We start from the raw sequence: 22,067 nt of genomic DNA, 5'->3' as shown, positions 1-22,067 counted from the left end.
TAGGGCTATTACAAGGGATAAAAATGTAGTATTTGAGAAATCAAGACAAATTAAGTCTCCTTATTAAGCTTATTAATATACTGGACAAAATCCACAGTCCCAGCAAAATCAATTTTAGATGGATCAAGACAGCCATCATGTTACTACTCAATTTGTAGTACAATTAAGTAGAATTGCGTATTATGTTGTGCCAAAGAATTGGTGATTTGATTAATGTAAAAGGACTTTTCTAAGTGTCAGGAAATACCTGGAATTTTGAGCCTTTAATAGGTGTTTAAGATTGTCTGATCCTTGCTCTCCTTTGTGATTGCTGTATTGTAAAACCCTGTAAATTTTGATAAACAAATGACTCTTCAGACAAGCTGGGGGGTCTGCCTTTCATAAAGCTACTTATTAAAAGAATGAGCTTTATTATAAGAATATTTGTCTCTGGGTGTGGTGACTCATTTGTTTTTACATTAGAAAAATTCATAAATGCTAAGTAGTGTACACAGGAAGATAGTCAATGTCTTGAGCTTTTAAACTGACTTTTAATTCAAGATTTTCAAGCATATAAGTAGACTCTCTAGATATGGAACAACTGATATTAACAGAACTTCAAGTTCCATGTGCATTGAAACACTTTACTGACTAAACTGTCAGCTGAAACCTGACATGCCCAGAAACCACTGACAAACACAGCAGTGAATAAAAGGGGAAGAATGTGGAGTGTACACAGAGGCCAGGGAAATTCATAAATATTTAAGACCTTTAAGTGAGGGTTTACATTGCTTATATGTTGCTTTCCTCCCTGGAGAAAAATAAAAGAGCTAAACTAAAAAAAGGAAGATTAAAAATCACCCGAGTTATAAAAAGAGACAGGATAATTTTCTCAGGAAGTGCCTTACTCTGACAGTGCCCAAGCAGATGCAACAGCAGAACTGGGGCTGAATTCACCAAACTCCAAAAACAAACAGGGTAGCATGGCCTTGTTCTGACCTCATGCACATCCAGAATTCCCCTTAGTTGACAAGAAATATTGCAAATGCTGTAAGCACTGATTAGCAGTACTTCCAGATGAACCAGCAGATTGAACCAGTGAACACAGGCAGGAATCACAGAAAAGGAGCTGTGTGGAACTTCAGTGTGTTTTCTAGAAGTCCAGCAGTACAAGAACCTCTCATTGTTGCAATTAAGTAGTCTGATGAGATTCAAAGCTCCAAGAACTTGGGATGGAAGACAAATAACATTGTCTCAAGCTTTTCTAAGTTCTTGAGCTATGAAAGGAACTGATGCAGACCTCTGAGGCACTTTCCCACAGAAACAACACAAGAAGTGGGTATTTCATAATCCAGGACTTCTCCTGAACAGTGAGTAAAAGCCAACTTGTAGTCTAGCAAACTTCAGTCCGCCACTTTCATTTTTATTTTTCAATTAGAAAAATAAATTTCCTATCTTCTTGCTCATATGCTGTCAGCTCTGCAGAACTATAGGATCTTTGCTTGACAAGCTAAGATGCAAAGTGCCTTGGGGAAACAGCCATGTTCCAAAAGCTCTGATAAATCCTTTCAAGAATAACAGCACTTTCTGGGCCAATTCAATAAGAAACACTTGTATTTAAGAGGTCAAGAAGGCATATGGCAAAAGCAGAGGTATATACATTGGCACACAAACCGCTAATCGATGAGTTTCTTGTGCTAAAGCCAAATGCTATGAGTTCCTGCATACAGAGTGTGATTTAGCACTGTTCTGCTCAGAGAGTTCTACATACTTTCCAAGTCGCTTTGCAGTTCTTGAAAGCTGAACCCTAGTATTGTGAAACAAAATGCTGATTACACTGGCTGTTACACAGCACGCAGAAGAAGTGACACTGTCACTGCTGTGAAGTATTTACCAAAAACATGAGCTATTTCAAAGCTAGGTGTCTCTTCAGACCTGCTGCTCCTTAGGGAGTGCCATAAATATTTATGGAGGTCTTTGTCATAAAACCCTCAAAGATCATGTACAAAGACCTGCCTTGTACATTAAGGTTGCATTTCTAAAGCTGATTCTTACTAGTCTAGAGGGGCTGAGAATCCTTATAAAGCTGGGAACTGACCCTTCCTAGACTGCTTTAAGTCTAGGAGCGTCCAAGTAGCCAAAAATATTCTTGATACAAAAATAGATTTGAAGCAGGCCTAGTTTTGCAGTCTCGCCCACTCCAAACAATGCTTGCCTTCATAAAAACTAGGAAAAACCCCTGTAAAACGCTGAAAAATTAAGTGATCAGAAACTTGCATATATTTAAAAGAAGAAAAATAAAAAACCTTATTCAGCTTCCTGCTTGCATAAGATAAATATTTCCCCCTGCAGCTCCTCACGGAGGGAGCCAGAGAGTTCTCTAAGAATTCACAGTGACTCTTGGCTCACTATAAAGTCATCTGAGTTGTTTTGGACATCTGTTCAGATGAACAGATTGGAAAATCAATTGAAAATTTTAATGATAATTCAGTTTAAATAACCAAAGCAGGAGGTTACACTAGAAACAGTACTGACCACAGCATTATTTAATACAGGAAAGGAAAAACCAAAATGACAGTAAAGAAATAAATAAATTCTTTCTTTCCCTCTTATTTTTTTAGAAGCACACAAAAACATACTGTAGTCAAAACCCAAACCAGACTGAACTAAGCATATCGTTGCAATTTTTGCCTAAAATAAGCTGAATCCCACAGGATTGAATTTTTGTGCCTATTGATAGTTTGGTGTTTTTAAGTTACTTTTTGGAAGGAAAAAGAATCATCCATCTGTGCAAAAACATCCTGCAGACATAGCAACAACTCTGTGTATGGAACAGTTATTATTAGAACAGAGCAACGACTATTTAAAAATGTAAGTTTTCTCGACCTTTTCTTTTTAATTACACTAAAAGCAAAGTGGAAAGCTGCAGGATTGCAAATATAGATAAATCCTAGGGAAAAGAAAAAAAGATAAGATGAAGTATAGATTGCAAAAGCTTACAGCAGTGATAGAATATCACTGTCACTCCAAGGTCCACAGCAGCAGCATAATACAAAATTCATTCAATTACTCCTTTCATTTCAAAATAAAAAAGGAAAACAACTTACCTTACCCCCCTAATAGAAGCAGCACTGAAGTTCCACTCATGGATACCTTTCTGTAACACACAGTAAAAAATAAAGAAATAAACAAAAGATTCCTCCTTACGTATGAAGTAGGCATATCTTCTTGAATGAAGCCCATGAGATGGAAGGGAAAACACTCAAATGACAACAGTCTATTTATTATCTGTTAACACCTATTTTTCAAGGCTTTTTTTTTTTCACCTGAAACCAAAGCAACAGAAGTTCTTCATAGAAGTTTTGGGTTATTTCTTCACAGTTTACACAGCAAACGCAATTTACTATTTTAGAAAACATTCAAAAGAGCAGATCAGAAGAGATGCCAGTATAGCCTTGTTTGGATACTTGGGATCACAGGTGATACTCAGGAAAGGAGGGGGGAAAATATTCCACCTCTGAGAATAATGAGAGCTTGCTCTGCACACTCAATACCGTGGTGTGAAGGAAAGCCATGTGGAGAGAGCTACAAGTAGAAAGCCTAATGCAGGAGAGCAAAGTACAAAATTCTTAAAAAGTAGGAAGAATTGCTCAAATACGAAGGCAAAGTCCAAAGAAAGAGAAAGGAGACTTTCACTAATCCAGAAGAGAGGAATAAGAATGCACCAAAACTCCTAAGAGCTGCTGGAGTAAAAACATGACTGGAAGAAAGAAGCCACGCTATGAAAACACAAAGGGCCAGGCCTCATTTATTTTCAGATCTTTCAAATTTACAGCTATCACGTTCAGCAGAATGGAGTTCTCTGTAGACAGTTATACTGCTCTATGTTTATGTTCTATTAATACTTTACTGTAGCAAACAGAAGCCTTTTGTATCTTCTAAAGAAAACATTCACCTTTCAGGAAAAGGGGAACTACACTACCTCACAGCCCTGCCAACATTGGGATCCCATCACAATAAGCCACATATCTGAAGAATCTTTGTCTTCTGCAGCTGAATTTCATTTAGCATTTTAGTGATCTGAACAAGGGATACTGTCAAACAGAAACATAGTCAAATGTATTCCAGAAGAAGATTTGAAAAGGTGTAGCTTATAAAATGAATAATGAAATACACAGAAGTCAGAACAGATTCACTGCTGAAATAGTTGCACAATGTGCAGAAAACAACAGTGGAAATTACTCTCCCAGCTATAACAGTTTTCTATGAAGATCCCTACATCAATTTTTTCCTCCTCTGTAATTCTTTTTTCCTGCTAAAATCACATTAAATGTTGTGATGCTAATATGAAATGCCTAACACAATGGACCAAAAATACAAGCAAGCATTTTTCTTGATGCACAAATTTTGTAACTATTCTAAATGTAAAGTAAAAGCAGTAACTTCAATATCTCTTCAATATTGAATGGAGTAAGGCTTTCTTTTGTGGGGTAAAGGAACAGGAGAGTAGCCCAACATTAGGAAAAGCTGGGTTTGCATCTTGAAGTGGAAGTACTAACTGATGCTAGTTATGGCATGTTTGTGAAAAGTTGCCTGGTTCTCTCACATGAAGGAAGGACCAACTCAATCCCTATGCTAATGAGGAGGGGTTTCTGCCTAGTTTTTTACACCTCCCTTCATATAAAAAATCTGCTAGTTTCCAATTTTCCATGCTTATAAACTCTCTTCAAATCTTAGCTATTGGTGCTTCTCCAATTCCCACTACTATGAATAATCTAAAATCTAAATGAGTTAAAATATACCTCTGGAGAGGCAGAAATGCTCAAGAAACATAACAAGGAGCATTAGTATTGTTTTTTTACCTGTCATCTATGTGCAACTAATCTCTTAAATCTTAATTACCACATGAAGTTCTCAAGCAATTAAATAACCTAAAAGTTATGTCCTTTCATGATCTTGCCGAGTTTTGAATACATTGGAGTAAATATATCAGGCATGCTATCCAAATTCAGCATCTGTTCTTTGGTTAGGCAAAAAAATCATCAGCTACCCAAAACAAAACTCAAAATGGATTCAGAAGCCAAAGCAAAACAGAGACAGGCTGTTCTATTTCAAACTTACAAACAGCACTGCTGCATTCCTCTAACCCCATGCGGGAAGGGCTGCTAAAATTAGGGAACTGCAAGGCAAAGGTAATGTGCATTTTACAAAATCAAATGCTGTCTGATTTTCTTGGCATTTCTTTATCTTAAATTCAGTATTATTAAAGACATGAATGTTAAAGTGTGTTGCTAAAAAGCAACAAAAAAGAAAGAGGCTACATTATTTATCCTGGTATTGACTGCCACTTGTTTAATACAAAAGTGCCAGCTGCAAGCTCCACTTAGTTTCAGTTTGGATTTGAAATGGAAATTTCAGCTTCTTTGTGCATGAAAGGAAGGTCATACACTTTGTAACTCACAGATCTTATTCTTGGAGCACTGACTGAACTCTGGAAAACAAGTAGAACCATTAATTTATGCGCCAAAATGAACTGAAATCTGAAGCATGACTTGCTAAAGCTCTGACAGACCTATGGTTGGTAGACTGAACTTGGATAGATGAAGAAGTTTCCAAATCCAGCTGTCTAACATGCCCTTGCAGTAGACATAGGTGGGCTTTGCTTGTTAATCAGCCCCCAAAATGCTTGTTTTCAGGCTACTAAGGACCGAAGTATGAGTCTTCCTCTGTGTAGTACACTGACAGATAATACAACCTTTTCCTTCACAAAATCTCTTAGCAAAGACAAATATTATACTTGTTCTATTCAGCTGAAAAGGAAGCTGGTGCCTCCAAATTTTTCTAGTCCCTTTTCTCCCTGTGAGATTTCTGATGGATTCTAAGGATTTCAACAAATTGCAACAGACTATAATTGTACAGCTGAAGGGGTAACTACCAAATTGGCCATTGCATTTTTTTGGTGGGTGTGATGGCACAGGGTATCAGTCAGATTCCTGGCTACTCAATAAACTCACCACAGTAAGGATTCTGGCCAGAGCAAAAGTACAAGGAGTGCACTTAATGTCTAATGCCAATGATTATGACTAGGCCAGAAAAAAAGGAAATTACTATTCTGTATAAAATACAAAGACACGCTTCACATCAGGAAGGAGAAGGGGAAAATGGAAAGAAATGTTTAACATGCTATAAAGAAACACCAAGCTTCTGAACAACAAACAGGCATAGACTAATACATCCAAATCCTTCTCCCAGAAGGAGGATAAGTGGGCAGTCAAATGACACAGCTATGAAAAATGCCATTGCTGTATCAAACAAAATATCCCAGTAGCTCGATGATAAATGAATGCACCATGGAATACACTTTTTGGAATACGAGTGCACATGCTCAAGTAAGGTTAACTCAAACTGGAGCATAATGAAGTCATGGCAATGAGGTGCCATGGTGTGGCCAGTACACCAAGCCTAGTTGTTTTGCCTAAAAAGAAACCTACACGAAAATCCCACACTAAGAGATAGTAGGACTCTCCTAAAGAATACTGTCAGGTAAACATCAGAAAGGGAAAGGAAACCACTTAATATAAACACTTTGTTAGCAAAAGAACAAATGTGTATGAAATGTCAACAAATTCAGACTGAAAACTAGAAGACTTAAGGTAACTCTTCTTCACTTCACCAGCAATATTCCAATCTTTGCTCTTCTAGAGTTGCAGTGGAACTCTCAAACCACTTTTCAGCATTATTGGTCAACTGTGAAACTTATATTAATATTCAGAAAGAGCTTGATCACTTTATGGGAAACATTAGATAGGCAGAGTGTCTGCAACAGGGGTGAACAGAACTCAGCAGTCCAGAAAATTCCTTCAGTTATATGTTCCTTCTTACACTACAGTTAGGCCATTTAACAGAATGAAAAGTATTTTTTGGAGATGAACTAAATATACACACAAAAAAATCCACAAAAGGAAAAAAAAAAAAAAAAAAAAAAAAGCACGTTCAAGTAGTTTCTGAATAGAATAAATTCTGAATACAGAAATACTTTCCAAACAGATATTTTAGAATAGCAAGATTAAGTCTGTAGTTCTGACAAATAATTATTTACTGTATGGTAAAATTTTATTTTGCCCAAGAATTGCATTCATTTATTTTTTAAATTATTCTTAGATGCTGAGCCTATTTCAAAAAACATCAGTCAGAATAAACTGCAAATAAAAAGAAATATATTGGTCTAGCCAAACACTTTGGTTTGTTCTTTAAATATGCTATTTCAGCTGCTATTTACATTTTCTCATGAACTCACAACAAAAAATTCCAAGCAGTAGAGTGTCACTGTATTTTGTGTTCAAAAGCATTTCTCCTTTTACAGACTACTAGCAGAAAAGCTGAGGATTGGACTTGCCAGTGTTAGGTTAATGACTGGACCTGGTGATCTTGAAGATCTTTTACAACCTAATTGATTCTATGGTTACCTGAAAAACAGGTCTTCATTGTCCTATCCTGCAGGCAAACGCAATGCTGCTATGGAAGAATTACAAATCACAGCATCCCTTGTATTTTGCCTCCAGCTGACTCAGTCTCTGTTCACTCTTCATATACTCCTCCATTTTCCCTTGCTGACTTCCTTTTTCTAAGGTTCTGACACCCTCCCTGTCTTCCCTCTTACCAACAATTTGCTTCCTAAACATCCCAGAATATAATAACCATTCTAGACTTATCCTCTCCACTTCCACCTCTGGATTTTCTAAGCTCCTTTCCAAATATGTCTGGCTATCTCATATTTTGACATATAGACTTCTCAGAATTTTCAATTTCTAGAGCATTCATCTATCCTTCTGCCAAATACTTCTTTGGCATTTGATTGATTCTGCTCCCATTTTAACATACAAGTCTCTATTACTTTCATATTAAAGGAGTATTTCTCACAGCTGACATGTAAAACTGCAAGGGCAGGAAGAAGATAGTTCTGTAAGTATAAGTAATTTTATGCTACATTATTGATGATATTAAATTGTAAAGTACTTATAAAATCTTAAGCATACTAAGATTTTGTATATTATACAATGGCTTAAAACAACCTGAAGGAAAACACAAGTTATTTTGAAAAATGATGGAAAACAAAAGATCCATTGAAAATCAGGCAATCTTAAGCACATCCTTTGTGTTACTAAAACACTTTTCTACTTTACAGAATCGTAATTAGATGCAACTGGTCACATGCCACATGCCTTATGTACCATGCATACTGTTAAACTGTGAAAAAAGTTACAACTACAAACATACCTTGTCATCAGGCAGCACATGCCAGATGGATACTGTCTTCTCCTCAGCTTCACTGTTGATAGAGAGATATGAGGGCTGATAGATTTTTGTTGGTTCTAATATTAAAACCTTGCAGAAAAAATAATTTTCAATAGTTAGTGCAAAACTGGTAGAACTTCAAAAGGTATTGAAATCTGTTAAAACTGTTTCTTTATTCATACCATAGCAGAAAAAAACAGGGAAATAATGAAAAGCAAAATTTTAGGTACTGGGCAAATTTAGTGTGGCTGACAGTAACTTAAGATTTAAAAAGAAAAAAAAAGCCAAGTTGAATTTTTTTACATAAGGCTATTATGTGTCAGTTGGTAGCATGTATCAATTTTGCAAATTATTTTTTTGAAAAATGTCAAGTTTTGAAATCTTTCTGTCACAATTCAGTCTCCTACAATGCCACTCTAGAATATCTAACTCCCATGTGAAGAAGATTAATAGTGTACATTTATCATCTTTTGGTGGAAGCACATTTGGGTGAAGCAGAGAAACAGATTAACCTAGAGCTAAATTAAACAGCTTTTGAATTAGACCACCATGTCAAATGATTTTCTCAAAAGTAAACAAGTACTGCTGCAAGAGGCTGACAGTAAAGGGTATAGAAAACGTTGTGGAATAAGTGAAACAAAAACTAAAAGCATCATTCAAAAGAGATGAGATGCAACAATGATTGACTAGGGCAAGTTGGTCTACATCTACTTTAAAAAGTATATAAACACCAAAGTAGAAGCCTCTCTAAGCCATGGCTCTCTCTTGGGGAGAGCCATGGCTTAGAGTGAAATCTAAGCCATGTCTCCTCCTTCAGAGTTGATATGCACAGATACACTGGAAGGAATGCAGAGTTAAATTCTGAAAAGTACCTACACATTTAACTTTGTAAATTATAAGCAGCAGGAATTAAAATGTGTTGCTTGGCATCTCCACTTATAATTTGTAAAATCTGATCTGAGCCATTTCACAAACTGTGGCCTTTATCCTTTAACAAGGTGTCCATGCACTGTGTCATTTCTTCCTCCAGAGGCCAAAGTGATGACACTGATGCTACCAGATAAGACAGCTCAGCTAGTGCCCATGTACAGCAGAGCTCTTAAATATTCAAGCTCTCAGAATACACAGAACAATTCACAATAGGGAAATATGAAAAAGCTTCCTTTCAAATAAATTAATTGCAATTAATTTAACTGGGAGATGGGAAGGAGAAGAAAGTTGCTAACTTTCTTTCTGTTCACTTGTTGAACTGTGTTCATTCTGAAAAGGCACAAATAGAATTTTCGTATTATGAGAAATCCTGTATGTCTGTCTGCAACACCAGTGTAGTCAGGTCACAAATCACAGAACAGTGTGAGTTGGAAGGGACCCAGAAGGGTCACTGAGTCCATACAGGGATGGCAGCCATGACCTTGGCCTTGTCAGTTCCATGCTCCAACCAACTCGCTGTACAACACCATCAAACCATGAGGACACCGAGTTTATCTCTCTTCACGCTATTGCAGTGATTAGCTTTGGTTTGCCTCCTAATATTAATAAAAATTCAAACCATTTTATTGGGACAATTTTATAAGTCAGAGCCTAATTTAAGTATCTAATTGAACTATTCCATGATCTAAAATCTAAAAGAATTATGCCCTGTCTTTTACAAAACCCAGAAGACTCAAAATATCTTTTATTTCCCAGCAAAACTTTCTATTTGTTCTCATCAGAAAAGGAAACCCAGGCTCTGTAGACAGGCTTATGTTGTTTTTACTTTACTGCCTCAAGCTCTTGCTGTTCAACATTGAAGTCTTCCTTACAGTTTGTCACATCTACACATGGAAGATAAAAGAACTGTACAAAACAACCTGTATGTACTTCAACTATCTGGGAGGCAATAGCAATTGCTGTTTCAGACCAAAAGCTGTTTTGCTGATGGTTAGCTAAAAGGAATACCCAAGATATTATTTCCTGAACATATACAGTTAATACATACAGAAAACACAGACTTTTTTACAGTATACTTTCAGGACATGGTACAGCACTGGGGCATCTAATAAAAATTCCCGGCAAAATTTTTGTGGAAGAAATCAGAAATAAACATATATATATACACACTTATAGTGCAAGGTTGTTGAAATGCATTTTCTAGTAGCTGGAACAATAGGTTTCTGATTGTTTGGGCTGATTTTTAACCTCTGAGAAGGCACAGTCTTAATTGGCAGTAGAGTATACAAAGCCTGCTGAGCTAGAAAAAGACTGAAATTTAGTAAGTATCTTATTTTCAAAACACAGTATAGTTAATATATAATCACCTGGAGTACACTGTAAAAGTTTGCTTTAGAATTATACCCATTGGTAGCAAACAATAAACAGCTAAATTCTATCTTGACTTTTTTCCTTCTTACTTCTCTATGTAACACATTGTGCAATCCTGTTGCACCCACGTGCATTCAACTAAAATCAATGTAAGATGCAGGCCAAATACATTTCTTCTGGACAAACAGTTTATTGTCTGGCCACCTAAAAAGAAGCAGTGCTTTGTGCTCATTTCCTTTACATCACAATTTGTCTGGAAAAAAAACCCATCCCCCAAAAATACGATCAAAAAAAGTCTGCAAGACCCAACAAAACAGCCACTTACTGGAAATCGAACTACAGTCACATCTGTCTTCGTGGCTTCAACAAGGAAGTCCATCCAGAAATCCACAAGTTCCTGTTTGGCCGTATGTTGCTCTAGAGTCAGTTTCTTAAAATGCTGATATATCAAAATAGTCTCTACAATAGACTTCAGGTACCTGAGACCATCCAAACATACACAGATAGTAAATTCAGTACAGTTTGTAAGCAGTAATGTCTCTACCTTTAAACACAACTGAAGTATTCACCATTGCAACATCAAGGTTGCCAGCACCATTTTGCTTCTCTAGGATTGCTTTTCATAACAGTTCCCAACTAGAATTGGAAATATAGCTGCTAAATGAGGCAACTGAAATATAAGAGAGTCCTGGGACACTCCTTCCTGCCCATATTCCTGATACCATATACTGTCTTCTATCCTAAACCACGAAAAATTCATGAAATAGACAAATCCTCTAACTAAGGACCAAACTGAGCCTATGTCCAACTTGTTTTAGTAATGACCTACCTCAAATAAAAACTCACGTGAAAATTCCACTAGTTTAACTCCCTACACTGTTCCATCTACTGTATTGTGTCTGCATAGGCAGTTATTTAACACAGAGTTCTAAAACATGATGCTTGTGGAACTGATTATCCTACAAAGTGGCAACAGCTATGTTAAGCAGTCCTTTGGCATTACTAGGGAAGGACAACAGCAGTGCTGAATGTTTCCCCTAAATGCAGTTCATCACTCTCTCTGTTGTTCTGCTTTCTGGGGCTGATTTATGGGGCTTCTTGATAACATTGCTTTCTCTTGGCATTTTTGAAAAAAAGGTTGTAAACATAATCTCATGCAATTTTTATGAATACTACAGCAATGAGATATACATGCTAAAAGAGGATTTATCACTGCTATCACTTTATGACAGTTAGGCTATTCATGGAGACTTTTGTTTCACCCTCAGAGGGTCTTTAGTGAACATTTCCATATCTGTGCAATTTCCAATTATCCTTCTTAGGCCATTAGGATAGCTGCCTTAAGGTATTGTGTCTACTCCTGTTTGCACCAAGTGAGCCCTGCTATAAAGCAAGCAACAGACTGGGAAGGAATTGCTCACAGGAGAAATTCTTCATGAAGCACAAATGAGTGAGCTGTATTTTCAGAGTTTAATCCACAGACTTAAAGCCCAAAGGCACTGGGATACATAAAATCCTGACAACCAGGCATTCATAAACTCCAGAAAATTCTACCAGGAGACTTCCAAAGAGTGCTATCCAGCTTCTTAGTAAAATATACACATAGTAAAAATGGAAAACCTTGCAAATAAATACACTGTAAAAAGCATTTATGAAATATATTGTCTGAAAATTAGAGTTTTTAATTTTGACAGTTTCTATGTAATATCAATACAGAAGTTTAGTCCGTATTTTCGCATTCCTCTGATCACCTTCTGGAGGCACACTCTACCCTTTATAAAAAGACAAGAATGCATCTGTTGTGATGTTCACTCTTATAATTAGCAGAGTGACAACTTTTTTAGTCAGAAAGGAGTCTTTGTTTTCCATACCTAAGATGATCCCAACCCTTAATGAGCAGGTGACTGGTCCTTAATTGCTGCCTATATCCACAGCAGGTGCCTGCTGTCAGAGCACACATCTCTTGGCCTTTGCATAACAGATGTTGAGTTTACAGGCTTGCCTTTAACCCTGGATTTATGACCTTTCTGTTAATTGGACTTTGATTTGCATTCTTCTCAATTGCTGCAAGATGCAGCTTGCACCATACAGCTCTTTTGTACTCAGTTCCTAAAACAACTTATGTGCCATAACAACCTTAGCAGTATTTAAAGGTACAGCCAGGCCTCCCTAGCTAAGCTGTCTTCATTCCCCAGAAACCTTCAGGCTGTTATGACTAAACTCACAAGCCACTACCACTTCTCTTCAGCAATGTAGCTGCAAGAAACTTTGCCCTCAGAAGAGCTTGAAGTCCATGATCAATCTGACCTTCTCACACATCAAATAAAAGACCCATATCAGATCTACCTCTGAATAAGGGCAAAAGGGGAAGAGAGTCCCTGCTCTGGATAAAAATACAGTGAAATAATACACACAGAGTAAAATCTGTTTAAAAACACAAAATATATCTCCTGTCAGCCGAATACAGTGCCTAATGGGAAAGCTGAGGGAGTCCAACATTTTAAAACATAGCAATGTACACGGCCTTGTTTATCACCTTACCATGCTGGTGCCTTTAGTTTAAACAGCTTTTCTGAAGCCTGGATCACTCTTATATGATCATTAGCCAACATACTGGCCCCCAAGAAAGATCCCACTTCCCAATAGCTTTGCAGTTTCTCCAAGCTCCCCTTTTTACCAAGCAGGCTGCTGATCTTTACTCCTGTAGCAAAGAGAATAACAAGTCACAAGAATTTCTATTAATGCAATTTTAAAATAACCATTTCCCTTATTCAAAATCTATTAATTGCTTACATTACTATACCCTCTCCATTTTGATAAAATGAGATGGAAATCATACTTACCAGTTAATGTTATATGCCTTCCAAATACCCTAATTGGTAGAAGATTTTTTCCCCACCCTCTCATCCTACAGGCTTCTCAAGAAAGGAACTTTAAGACATCACTGTCAGGACAAGGCCACAGTCAGATAACCTATGTTCTTGCATGGACCTCATCTGTAAAGGTAAATTGGGGCCTTAGGCTACACAACATAGCTGCAAAAACTTAACAGATGCTGAATAAGGCACCTATTATGTTTTTTTCTGCTTTGTTTTTTTGACTTACAAGCCCCAAGCCCCAAACTTACCTTTATAGACAAGGTCCCATGCAGAAGGAACAGATGATCCACTGGGCTTCTTCCAGCAGTGATGTTCTTTAAACTGCCGCAAGTCCTACCCCAATGAAAGACATCTATTAATATTCACAAGTCCCCCAGCAACTCAAGACTATGGAGAGCCTCAGGTTTTATTTTGACTTGCTAAGTTTGGTGAGAGCTACAGGCTCCCCTGTGGCCTTCAGGATGAGTTTTAGTTCATATGAGCTGCTACAAATAGCTAACGTGAGATTTGCTGCACCATCCCCTGCAAAAAAATCAATTTTCAGCTTACACAACAAGCTGCTCCACCACTGTAGTCTTTTATTCACTTTTCCCACACTACTCCACTGTGACAGTTTCCCTCCCACATCATCTTCCATTGTCCTTGATACTCGGGCTGAGTAGTCACAAGAAATTTCAATGCAACTGTTCATCTTGTTTTTTTCCTTAACCTTCTTTGAGTAGCTAGCAGACTAAACTTCATGGTGGAAGCAGTAATAAATATTATCAAAATGGGTATCATTACATAAGCTACATTTCAGCCTACAAAGTTTATCTTGTTTTATCACATTGCTCACATTTATGACATCAATGTCAGATAATAAAGGTGTTTAAAATGCCATAGATGCTACAAAGTATCTCTGATCTGCCCGAGAAATGTTGCAGTGTACATCATCTCCATCAGCTCCACAAGGTACAATGGTCATCATCTCTGAAGGCTTTAAGCCAGGGTGCTACACACATTCACACTGTCAAAGAGACCACTTGAAGATGTACACCTGCACTAGTCAGTGGAAAACAAGCAGGGGGAATTTGTGTTGAAAGTGTTCAACTTTAGCTGGGTTCTAGAGAACAAAACCTGAATGCTATCCAGAAAATACAGTAAATGGAAAAAATTATTCTCCCCCAGGATTTTAGGGAAACATTCCTCAGCAATATCTACAAAGGCCAAAGGGCTCTAGTAGAATTTCTAAAATATTTGCATGCATTTGATAGCAACACACAAGAAAAGATAGACACCTACTAACTTCCACAGGCTTTTAATGTGACTTTATCACAAGAGATGTAAGGAACTGGTATCATAGGCATACCTGGATACCATTCCAGTAGATCATTTCAGTTGGACATGCTTTGTTGGGAGGAAGGGGAAAGGGAGGGATTTAGCTGTGCACAGGGCCTTTGCTAGGCACTGGCTGATGGCACACACAGCTGCAGTGGCCACTGACCAGCTGTCACAGGCTATTTGTCACAGTGAGCAGCAGCACCGCTCTCTGGTCCGCAGGCAGACATGCTCTGCCATGCTTCACTGCCTCTGCAGGGACACCCCATCACAACCCTTCCACGCTCCAGGTGTGAGAACAGAGCTAAAGCCAGGTACAAACTGAGTGTGTGGGTGTGATGAAGAGTACAACTCACATGGGGAGGGACCTGTGTCCCTTGCTGGCAGGGACAGGTGTTGGTTAGGAGGGTAGGACTGGAGACAGCAAACATGGTGAGTCCCAGCTTAGTATGGGAGACTTATAGGAAGATAGGGGGAGACAGGATGGATGTGTAGCAGCACCTCAGGACACTGAGTTTGGGAATCATTACTGTTATGTAACTTGGACAAAATGGAAGCTTCACCCAAGCATTCTGTGAAGTGGATCCTATTACCTTAGAGAAGACAACATGACCCTCTTATCAAGTTCTTCTGAGAAAGGTGAGGTACTTGGTGCTAAAACTCACTCTGGTTTGTTCTAGACCATCCTCTGCAAAGCTTATCTACAAAGTTACTCATCCCTGAAAGGCAAGTTACCTATCCCTGAAATGCATTTGCTTTGTGATGACACTAGCAAGAGGTTAAGAAGACTGCAACCCAATTTTAAAGAACTTGGGGGGAAGGATTGTTTTGGAAACTTGAAAGTGAACCTTAATTAATTTAATTCTGAGTTTATGGTCTCCCTGTATAACTTCCCTTTTCTAGTTTTATTTTTATTTCACCATCTTTAAAAATATTTTTGAGAGTATAAGAAAATCTAGGCAAAGACATTCTCTACTTCCATGATAAACTTGGCATTCACAAGGGGAGGGGAAAAAAAGCAGCAGCTGAATTCCAGTATATTTTATCAAAAATATTTTGCCTTTAAAACAAATGAGCCCAAATAGGGGAACCATTAATGCCAGAAAAGCCTTTGTTTTTATAACACCAAGAATACACCCATAGCTTGTGACGAAAATAAGATACAGTAAGTAGATATTACCAGTTAAATATTACTATGAAGGCTTTATAAATAAACTGCTTTCCTTGCTCAAATATTGACGGAACAATTCATATTACAGTATCCTTTGTGTGTCAGAGTTGCACAGCCTGCAGAGATCACAACTGTGAATGCAGATCACAGCATTTCTGTTCTGGTCTCAGAGTTCTTTGCATGGTTAAGAAAGCAATACCACTCAGAAAATAGAAGGACAGTTTTTATTAACACTCCATTTGCTCATTTAGTTGTGAAATATGATCTGACAAGTTCAGGTAGGATCTTTTAGAAGGCAAATTTTCTGATCTGATGCTGATTGGTAAAAATTCTCTTGGATTTGTGTTTATTTTTGCTGGAGTTATTACAATATTGCCAATGTAATCAGACATATATCTCCTAATTACAGTCTCATGCACCCTCTGATGAACTGATAATGACTACATCCTTCCCTACACCTCTCCAAGCCTAGCAATATAATTTCCATATAACCTGGACTGAACCTAACCAGTTTGTTCTTGCTTATCTCCTGATCTCCCAGAAGAAAGCAGAACTTTTCTAATTCCTGTGTACTACAGATAATGCTGTGGGTGAACACCAAACAGAAAGCACTGCCTGGCAAATGTAACTATTGCTAAAAAATGGTCTTGTACACACAGATCCAAATAAGAGGTGACATCAAAAGAATTATACACATGTAAGAGATACTTAGGACCAGAAAAAAATCAAAACACTTTCCCATACAACCTTTGTGATTTTCCTGATTTTGTTTAAAATATTAAACCCAGACAAAGAAAATACTAAATTATCCTCAGAATCTAGCACAACTCCAGCCATCTGAAAAACCTTGTACAAAGACCATTGTAAAGTCTTGCACCTGGAAAAATATAATCCAGGAGTGGAGGCTGGGATCTACTCCACTGGGGAGCAGCTCTGTGGAAAGGGACCTGGGGGCCCTGAAAAACAAGCAGCTGAATATGAGTGAACAGTGGGCTTCTTCAGCAAAGAAACCCAAGGGGATGTGGGGATGTATCAACAGGGGCATCACTAGGACGGATAAAGAAGCCATTATCCCACTCTATTCAGTGCTTGCCAGGGCACTCCTGGAATTACGTGCTCAGTTTTGGTTCTCACTATACACAAAAAGATGTGGACAGGCTGGAGAGGGTCCAGGGAATGGCCAGAAAGATGAACAAAGGACTGGAAGCCTGCCATATGAGGAAAAGCTGGGTTTGTTCAGCCTTGAGGATCAGGCTTAGCGGAGGCATTATTACCATCCAGTGGGTAAAGGGTGGCTACAGAGAAGACAGAGACTCCCTTTTAACAAGCAGTCACAAGGAAAAGACAAAGGGTGATAGGTACAAGTTACTACTGGGGACTTTCCAATTGGGTACAAGATGAAAATTTTTCAAAATGTGAAGAACCAGCCCTTGGAATCATCTCCCAGGGAAGCAGCGGATTTGCTGATGTTGGACATATTTAACGTTCAGCTGGACAGGATGCTGGGCCATCCTGTCTAGAGCGTGCTTGTCCAAGGAAAGTTTGTAGCAGATGGAGGTACTTTCCAACCCAGCATTTCATGATTCTATGAACAGTGACCACAGTCTTATCAACAAGAAATAAATGATCAATGATACACATAGGGTCTATACTAGAAATGTATTTTAAACCATGTTTCAAAATAGCTGAGTCAGTCTGAAACTTAAAGTATTTTGACAATATTCCCCACACAAAAAAGAAAGATGGACACCAGTAGCTAACAGGAGGGGTTGCTATATCAAGGGTTTCCAGCAGACACCAACTAAATGTTAATATAAGACAGGCAAACAAACCACCTAAGGAACAGGATACTTCTGCACTAAATAATTCATCAGGTGGGGATGGAACCTTATGTAAGAATGAACATTAATTTCTGTAATGGTCTCAATACAAACAATAGGGAAAACAACACTGGGCAAACTCATAAGATGATGATACCAAAGAAATAGCACACAAATTTCATCAGTAAAATTAATTTGTAAAGCTCTAGTTAGCTGTAGTCTGTATGCAATTGAGAAGTTTCTTTAAAATTGAAGGATTCGTATTAAACTACACAAAAACTATAGCCCAGCTCCATTAAACTACCTAGTTTAAAGTTAGGCCAGCAAGTGAGTATTCGCAAATGCTATGCAATATGTAGAACATATCTTCTTACCTCCTACTCTGGCACAAGAATTCAAATTTCAGCATAGGATGTGGAAGCATTCTATGCCAAACAAAAAGCAAAATCTCATGCACTCACAGAAGGGCAAACAGAGTAGTTGGGGTAACTCTAGACAGCCTCACACATCCAAATTAATACCTTCATTCACACCTGAGAATTTAAATTTCACTTCCACTTTTATGTGAAAGTAATCATCTCACTCTGACCTTCACACTGAAAATTACCCAGGAAATTACTCCCAGACATACAGTGCACACCTGACTTCAAAACTAGAGCAGTGGCTGAATACAGATACATTCGGTGGAGTGAAAAAAATAGTTTCTTTCTCACTTGATGACCTCCTCAGGAGAAACAAAGGTAAAGAAAGACTTTATAGAAAGTCAAAAATTATAAAAATTAATGGAGAAGACCACCAAATGCAACGCATTTTACAACATTCAGTCCTTTTTCCCAAATCTTCCCTGAATGTATTATTGACTAATCTTGAGTTTTTGCTCTCCTCAAATCCAGAAAATCATAAACAAAATCGTCTTAATTCCTCTTTCTTAAATAAAAAACTTTTTATGACAAGGGAGGTGATCCATTGGACCAGGTTGCCCAGGGAAGTGAATGCCTCTTTTTTGGAAGTGTCCCAGGTCAGTCTGAGCAACCTGATCTACTGAAAGATGTCTCTGCCCACAGCAGGGGCTTGGACTAGATGGTCTTGAAAAGGTGCCTCCAAGCCAAATCACTGTTATGCTACAATTCTATGAATACAGACAATTCAGAAACCTCTAAGAATGCACCAGAAGAGAAATATTCTTCTCTCAAACCCAACCCAACCTCAAGTCAAGTGCACTTTCCTCAGTCTTAGGATGGACTTCTCATCCATATTCCCTCCAGGGGTTTGTGTTTGTTTATTTTAAAGAGTGCTAGCTGGAACTGGATTCCCATTTCAGGTGTTCCTGTTTCACAGACACGATGCCTTTACAAAGAAGCTTGGTTTATATCAAACTCTGGTAACTGTTTCAGACCTTGACACTGAAAGCAGGTCTTCATGAAATCACTCACCGGCAGTCAGATGGGATCAGCAGTGGTGTGACAGACCAACTTAAATATTCACATGCTCTCTATCAAAGCTTTCACATACAACCATCAGATTTTTACCCTATAACAGTGGATGATAATATATTTCCACTAGAATGTGATTTCACCATGAGTTTGCAAGTTATAATTACCAACTTTCCGCAGCTCAAAAGAAGTATCAAAGCAATGTCCAGCGGCCAGGAGGAGTACTGCATAATTAATTCCTGCTGGTAATGTTGGCTCTGACTCAAACGCCTTCTTGAACCTGGAAAAATAAACATTCAACCTTACTTTCTAAATAATGCAATCTAGTTGGGGCATCATTATAGTTTTAGGTAATTTAAGAGCTTATCTTCTGTTTACACAGCAAGAATCAATAGAAGTAAAAAATATTTTACTGTTTTCCACACATTCTTTGTAGTTATTTTTAGGAGTCTGTTCTTTACACATCCTCCTCCCACTTCCTTTTGCCCCATACAACAAGCGCAGACCCTAATTATCAATCTCAGTAAAATTATCCCAGTAAAGTTACAGTATCTTACAATATTTTCTTGAAGATCATATAAAACAGAATAATACTCTGTTTTTAAAAGACTTGTTTCAGAGTTCTATTTATTAATAAGGTCATAAATTTAGTCCTTAATATATGAATTTTCATTGACTTGAAACCTTAGATTTTTTTGGGATCTGCTACAATGGCACATAACAATATCAAAATGCTTAAGCACAGAAGCAGATGATACAGGAATATACCTCACATTTAGCTATGGTTTCAGCTACTCCAAATTTTATCCTTTACTGAGCATCTTATTGACACTGTCCTTATGAGTTCACATAAAAAAGGACTATACCAGATTTCATTCTCCTCAAGAGGAACTGAGCAATAAAGAGAAATGGCAGAGGCATTCACCTAGGCTCAATCTTGTCTTAAAAGAAGTGGAGGTGCTTCACACAAACACAGCACACACTGTCCTCATGATAGCAATGCAAGAAGTAGCTGTGATAACAGCAACAGGATGTCTACAGTGGTTCAAACTTATTCTTCAGAGTAAGAACACCTTTGGTTGCAATTATATATACACATATTCATACAATTCATGCATTCATGCAATTATATATACACATATTCATACCTCCACAGGGAGAAGGCAAAGACTACTATGTGAGTTAAGGAGGACAAGAGATTCAGTCAACACAACTCACTACAGTAAAGGCAGTGGAATTTAAAATTACTTTCTAAAGGATGAAAAAAGTACTGGCAAAAAATGGAATACATTAAAAAAAAGTTAAGCATGTTGTGAGATTAGTATATGAGGAAGAAAAGAAAAACAATCTGTGCAAAACCTAAGGCTTTGGCTGCCAGACCATGCTTTGATATGCAAACAAAGCTAAGGCATTTTTATACCACCAGGCCAAAAATATGGCCGGTTTTCAATTTGTTTCTTGGTTTTTCTGCTCTAATGATTAATGATTTTGCATCCTGTAACATAAGCTCTGCTCTCCAAAACTGTAAGACAGGCTTCTCTTCAATCTGCTACATATATATCCTTTTTATACTTCAGCTGCCCACCTCCAAAGAACTTAATCATTAGACAAGCACCTACTGCTCTAAAGAAAAGCAAGAGAAACAAAGAGTACTAGATCTTTTTCTTTCATCATCTGCAATTTTCTCTTGTACTGCGAGTTAGAAAAAAGTGAGGAAGAAAGTACATACAATGTATTTTTGGCTCACTTAAAAAAACCCCAACCAACACATACACACATAAAAAACATCCAACCTAAAAACAAAACAAAAAACCCACCCCAAACCAAAATAAACAAAAAACAAAGAAAAAAAACCCAACCAAAAAACCAACCAAAAAAACCCACCAGCAAAATCTGCCAACTAGACAGGAAACACTTTCATTGATTCTAAGTATATACATCTAAGAGAAGCCCTCTAGCTGGCATTAACTGTTTGGAAACATAGTGAAGTTGGCTACTGGATCACCTTTTCTGCCCTAGAGATCTTCCATGATGTAATTCTCATGCAATACAAAAAGGAGAGAGAAAAGATTGACAGAAGAAGAAAAAGCCTGGGAAATTAGTATTTTTGTTCCAATACAAGAGAGACTGTACTTTTGGAAAAATGTTGCAGTTGTTGACATTTGAGAAAATGTTGCAGTGCAGACACTGAATTAGGGAGGTAGCAGTGAAAAGATATGAATAAAGACTTGGTAGCTTTGGTAAGTCTGATTCACACTGTCGGTGTGAAATAAGAAAGTGACAGTTAATAATTACTCTTTCATTTATTCTCTCAAATTCATATGAAAGATGTTTTTTATGCTGCCTTCTAATTGTCAGAAAAGCACATTGTTGGTTTGGTTTTTTTTAATTGGAATAGACCAAAGTACCTTGACACAACTAGTTGTAGCAAAACCAATGCTTTGGTCCTGCTGCCAAATTCTCATTATCTCATGCAATTCACTATACTTCTCTTACATTCTTATTTTTCTAAGACTGAGATAATAACCTTTATCCCAACATAACATAGCACTGCCATGGAGACATTGCTCCTGCACACACCTTGTCCTGTTGTGGCCTGCTGTAGCACTGGAGTAGGCCTGCTCCTTTCTAAGAGCTTTTCAATGCCTTATGAGTCAACATTTCAGCATGTCAAGCTTGCCATATGACTAACACTAGAAACTCAAATCAATATCCAGTATAAAGTACAAACCAAAAGCAACTGGACCATCGGCCAAACTCCAGCTTGACTCCCCAGAGACCTCCTTGTTCGGTGGCAGGGGACACTCGGAGCATTCTGTATTGGGTCACACAGGCCAGAGACTTCAGGGATCACTTTGGGGCTGGCTGGCCA

General features: G+C 37.8%; 1 protein-coding gene across 1 annotated transcript in view; it reads right to left on the bottom strand.

Moving 5' to 3' along the window:
- The window catches only part of MAP3K5 (mitogen-activated protein kinase kinase kinase 5), a 99,256-nt gene that overhangs the window by 29,803 nt on the left and 47,386 nt on the right, over positions 1-22,067 (bottom strand). Inside the window, exons 8-12 of the mRNA XM_063390292.1 lie at positions 19,363-19,475; positions 13,117-13,276; positions 10,901-11,054; positions 8,257-8,364; positions 3,087-3,136 (exon numbers count right to left, since the gene is read on the bottom strand). Coding sequence (XP_063246362.1) covers positions 3,087-3,136; positions 8,257-8,364; positions 10,901-11,054; positions 13,117-13,276; positions 19,363-19,475 — 585 coding nt within the window. The remainder of the gene's footprint in view (positions 1-3,086; positions 3,137-8,256; positions 8,365-10,900; positions 11,055-13,116; positions 13,277-19,362; positions 19,476-22,067) is intronic.

Source organism: Prinia subflava, chromosome 2, assembly GCF_021018805.1.
Source record: "Prinia subflava isolate CZ2003 ecotype Zambia chromosome 2, Cam_Psub_1.2, whole genome shotgun sequence".
Taxonomy (NCBI): Eukaryota; Metazoa; Chordata; class Aves; order Passeriformes; family Cisticolidae; genus Prinia; species Prinia subflava.
The sequence above is the reverse complement of the archived record's forward strand: the minus strand, read 5'-3'. Positions and strand labels throughout refer to the sequence as shown.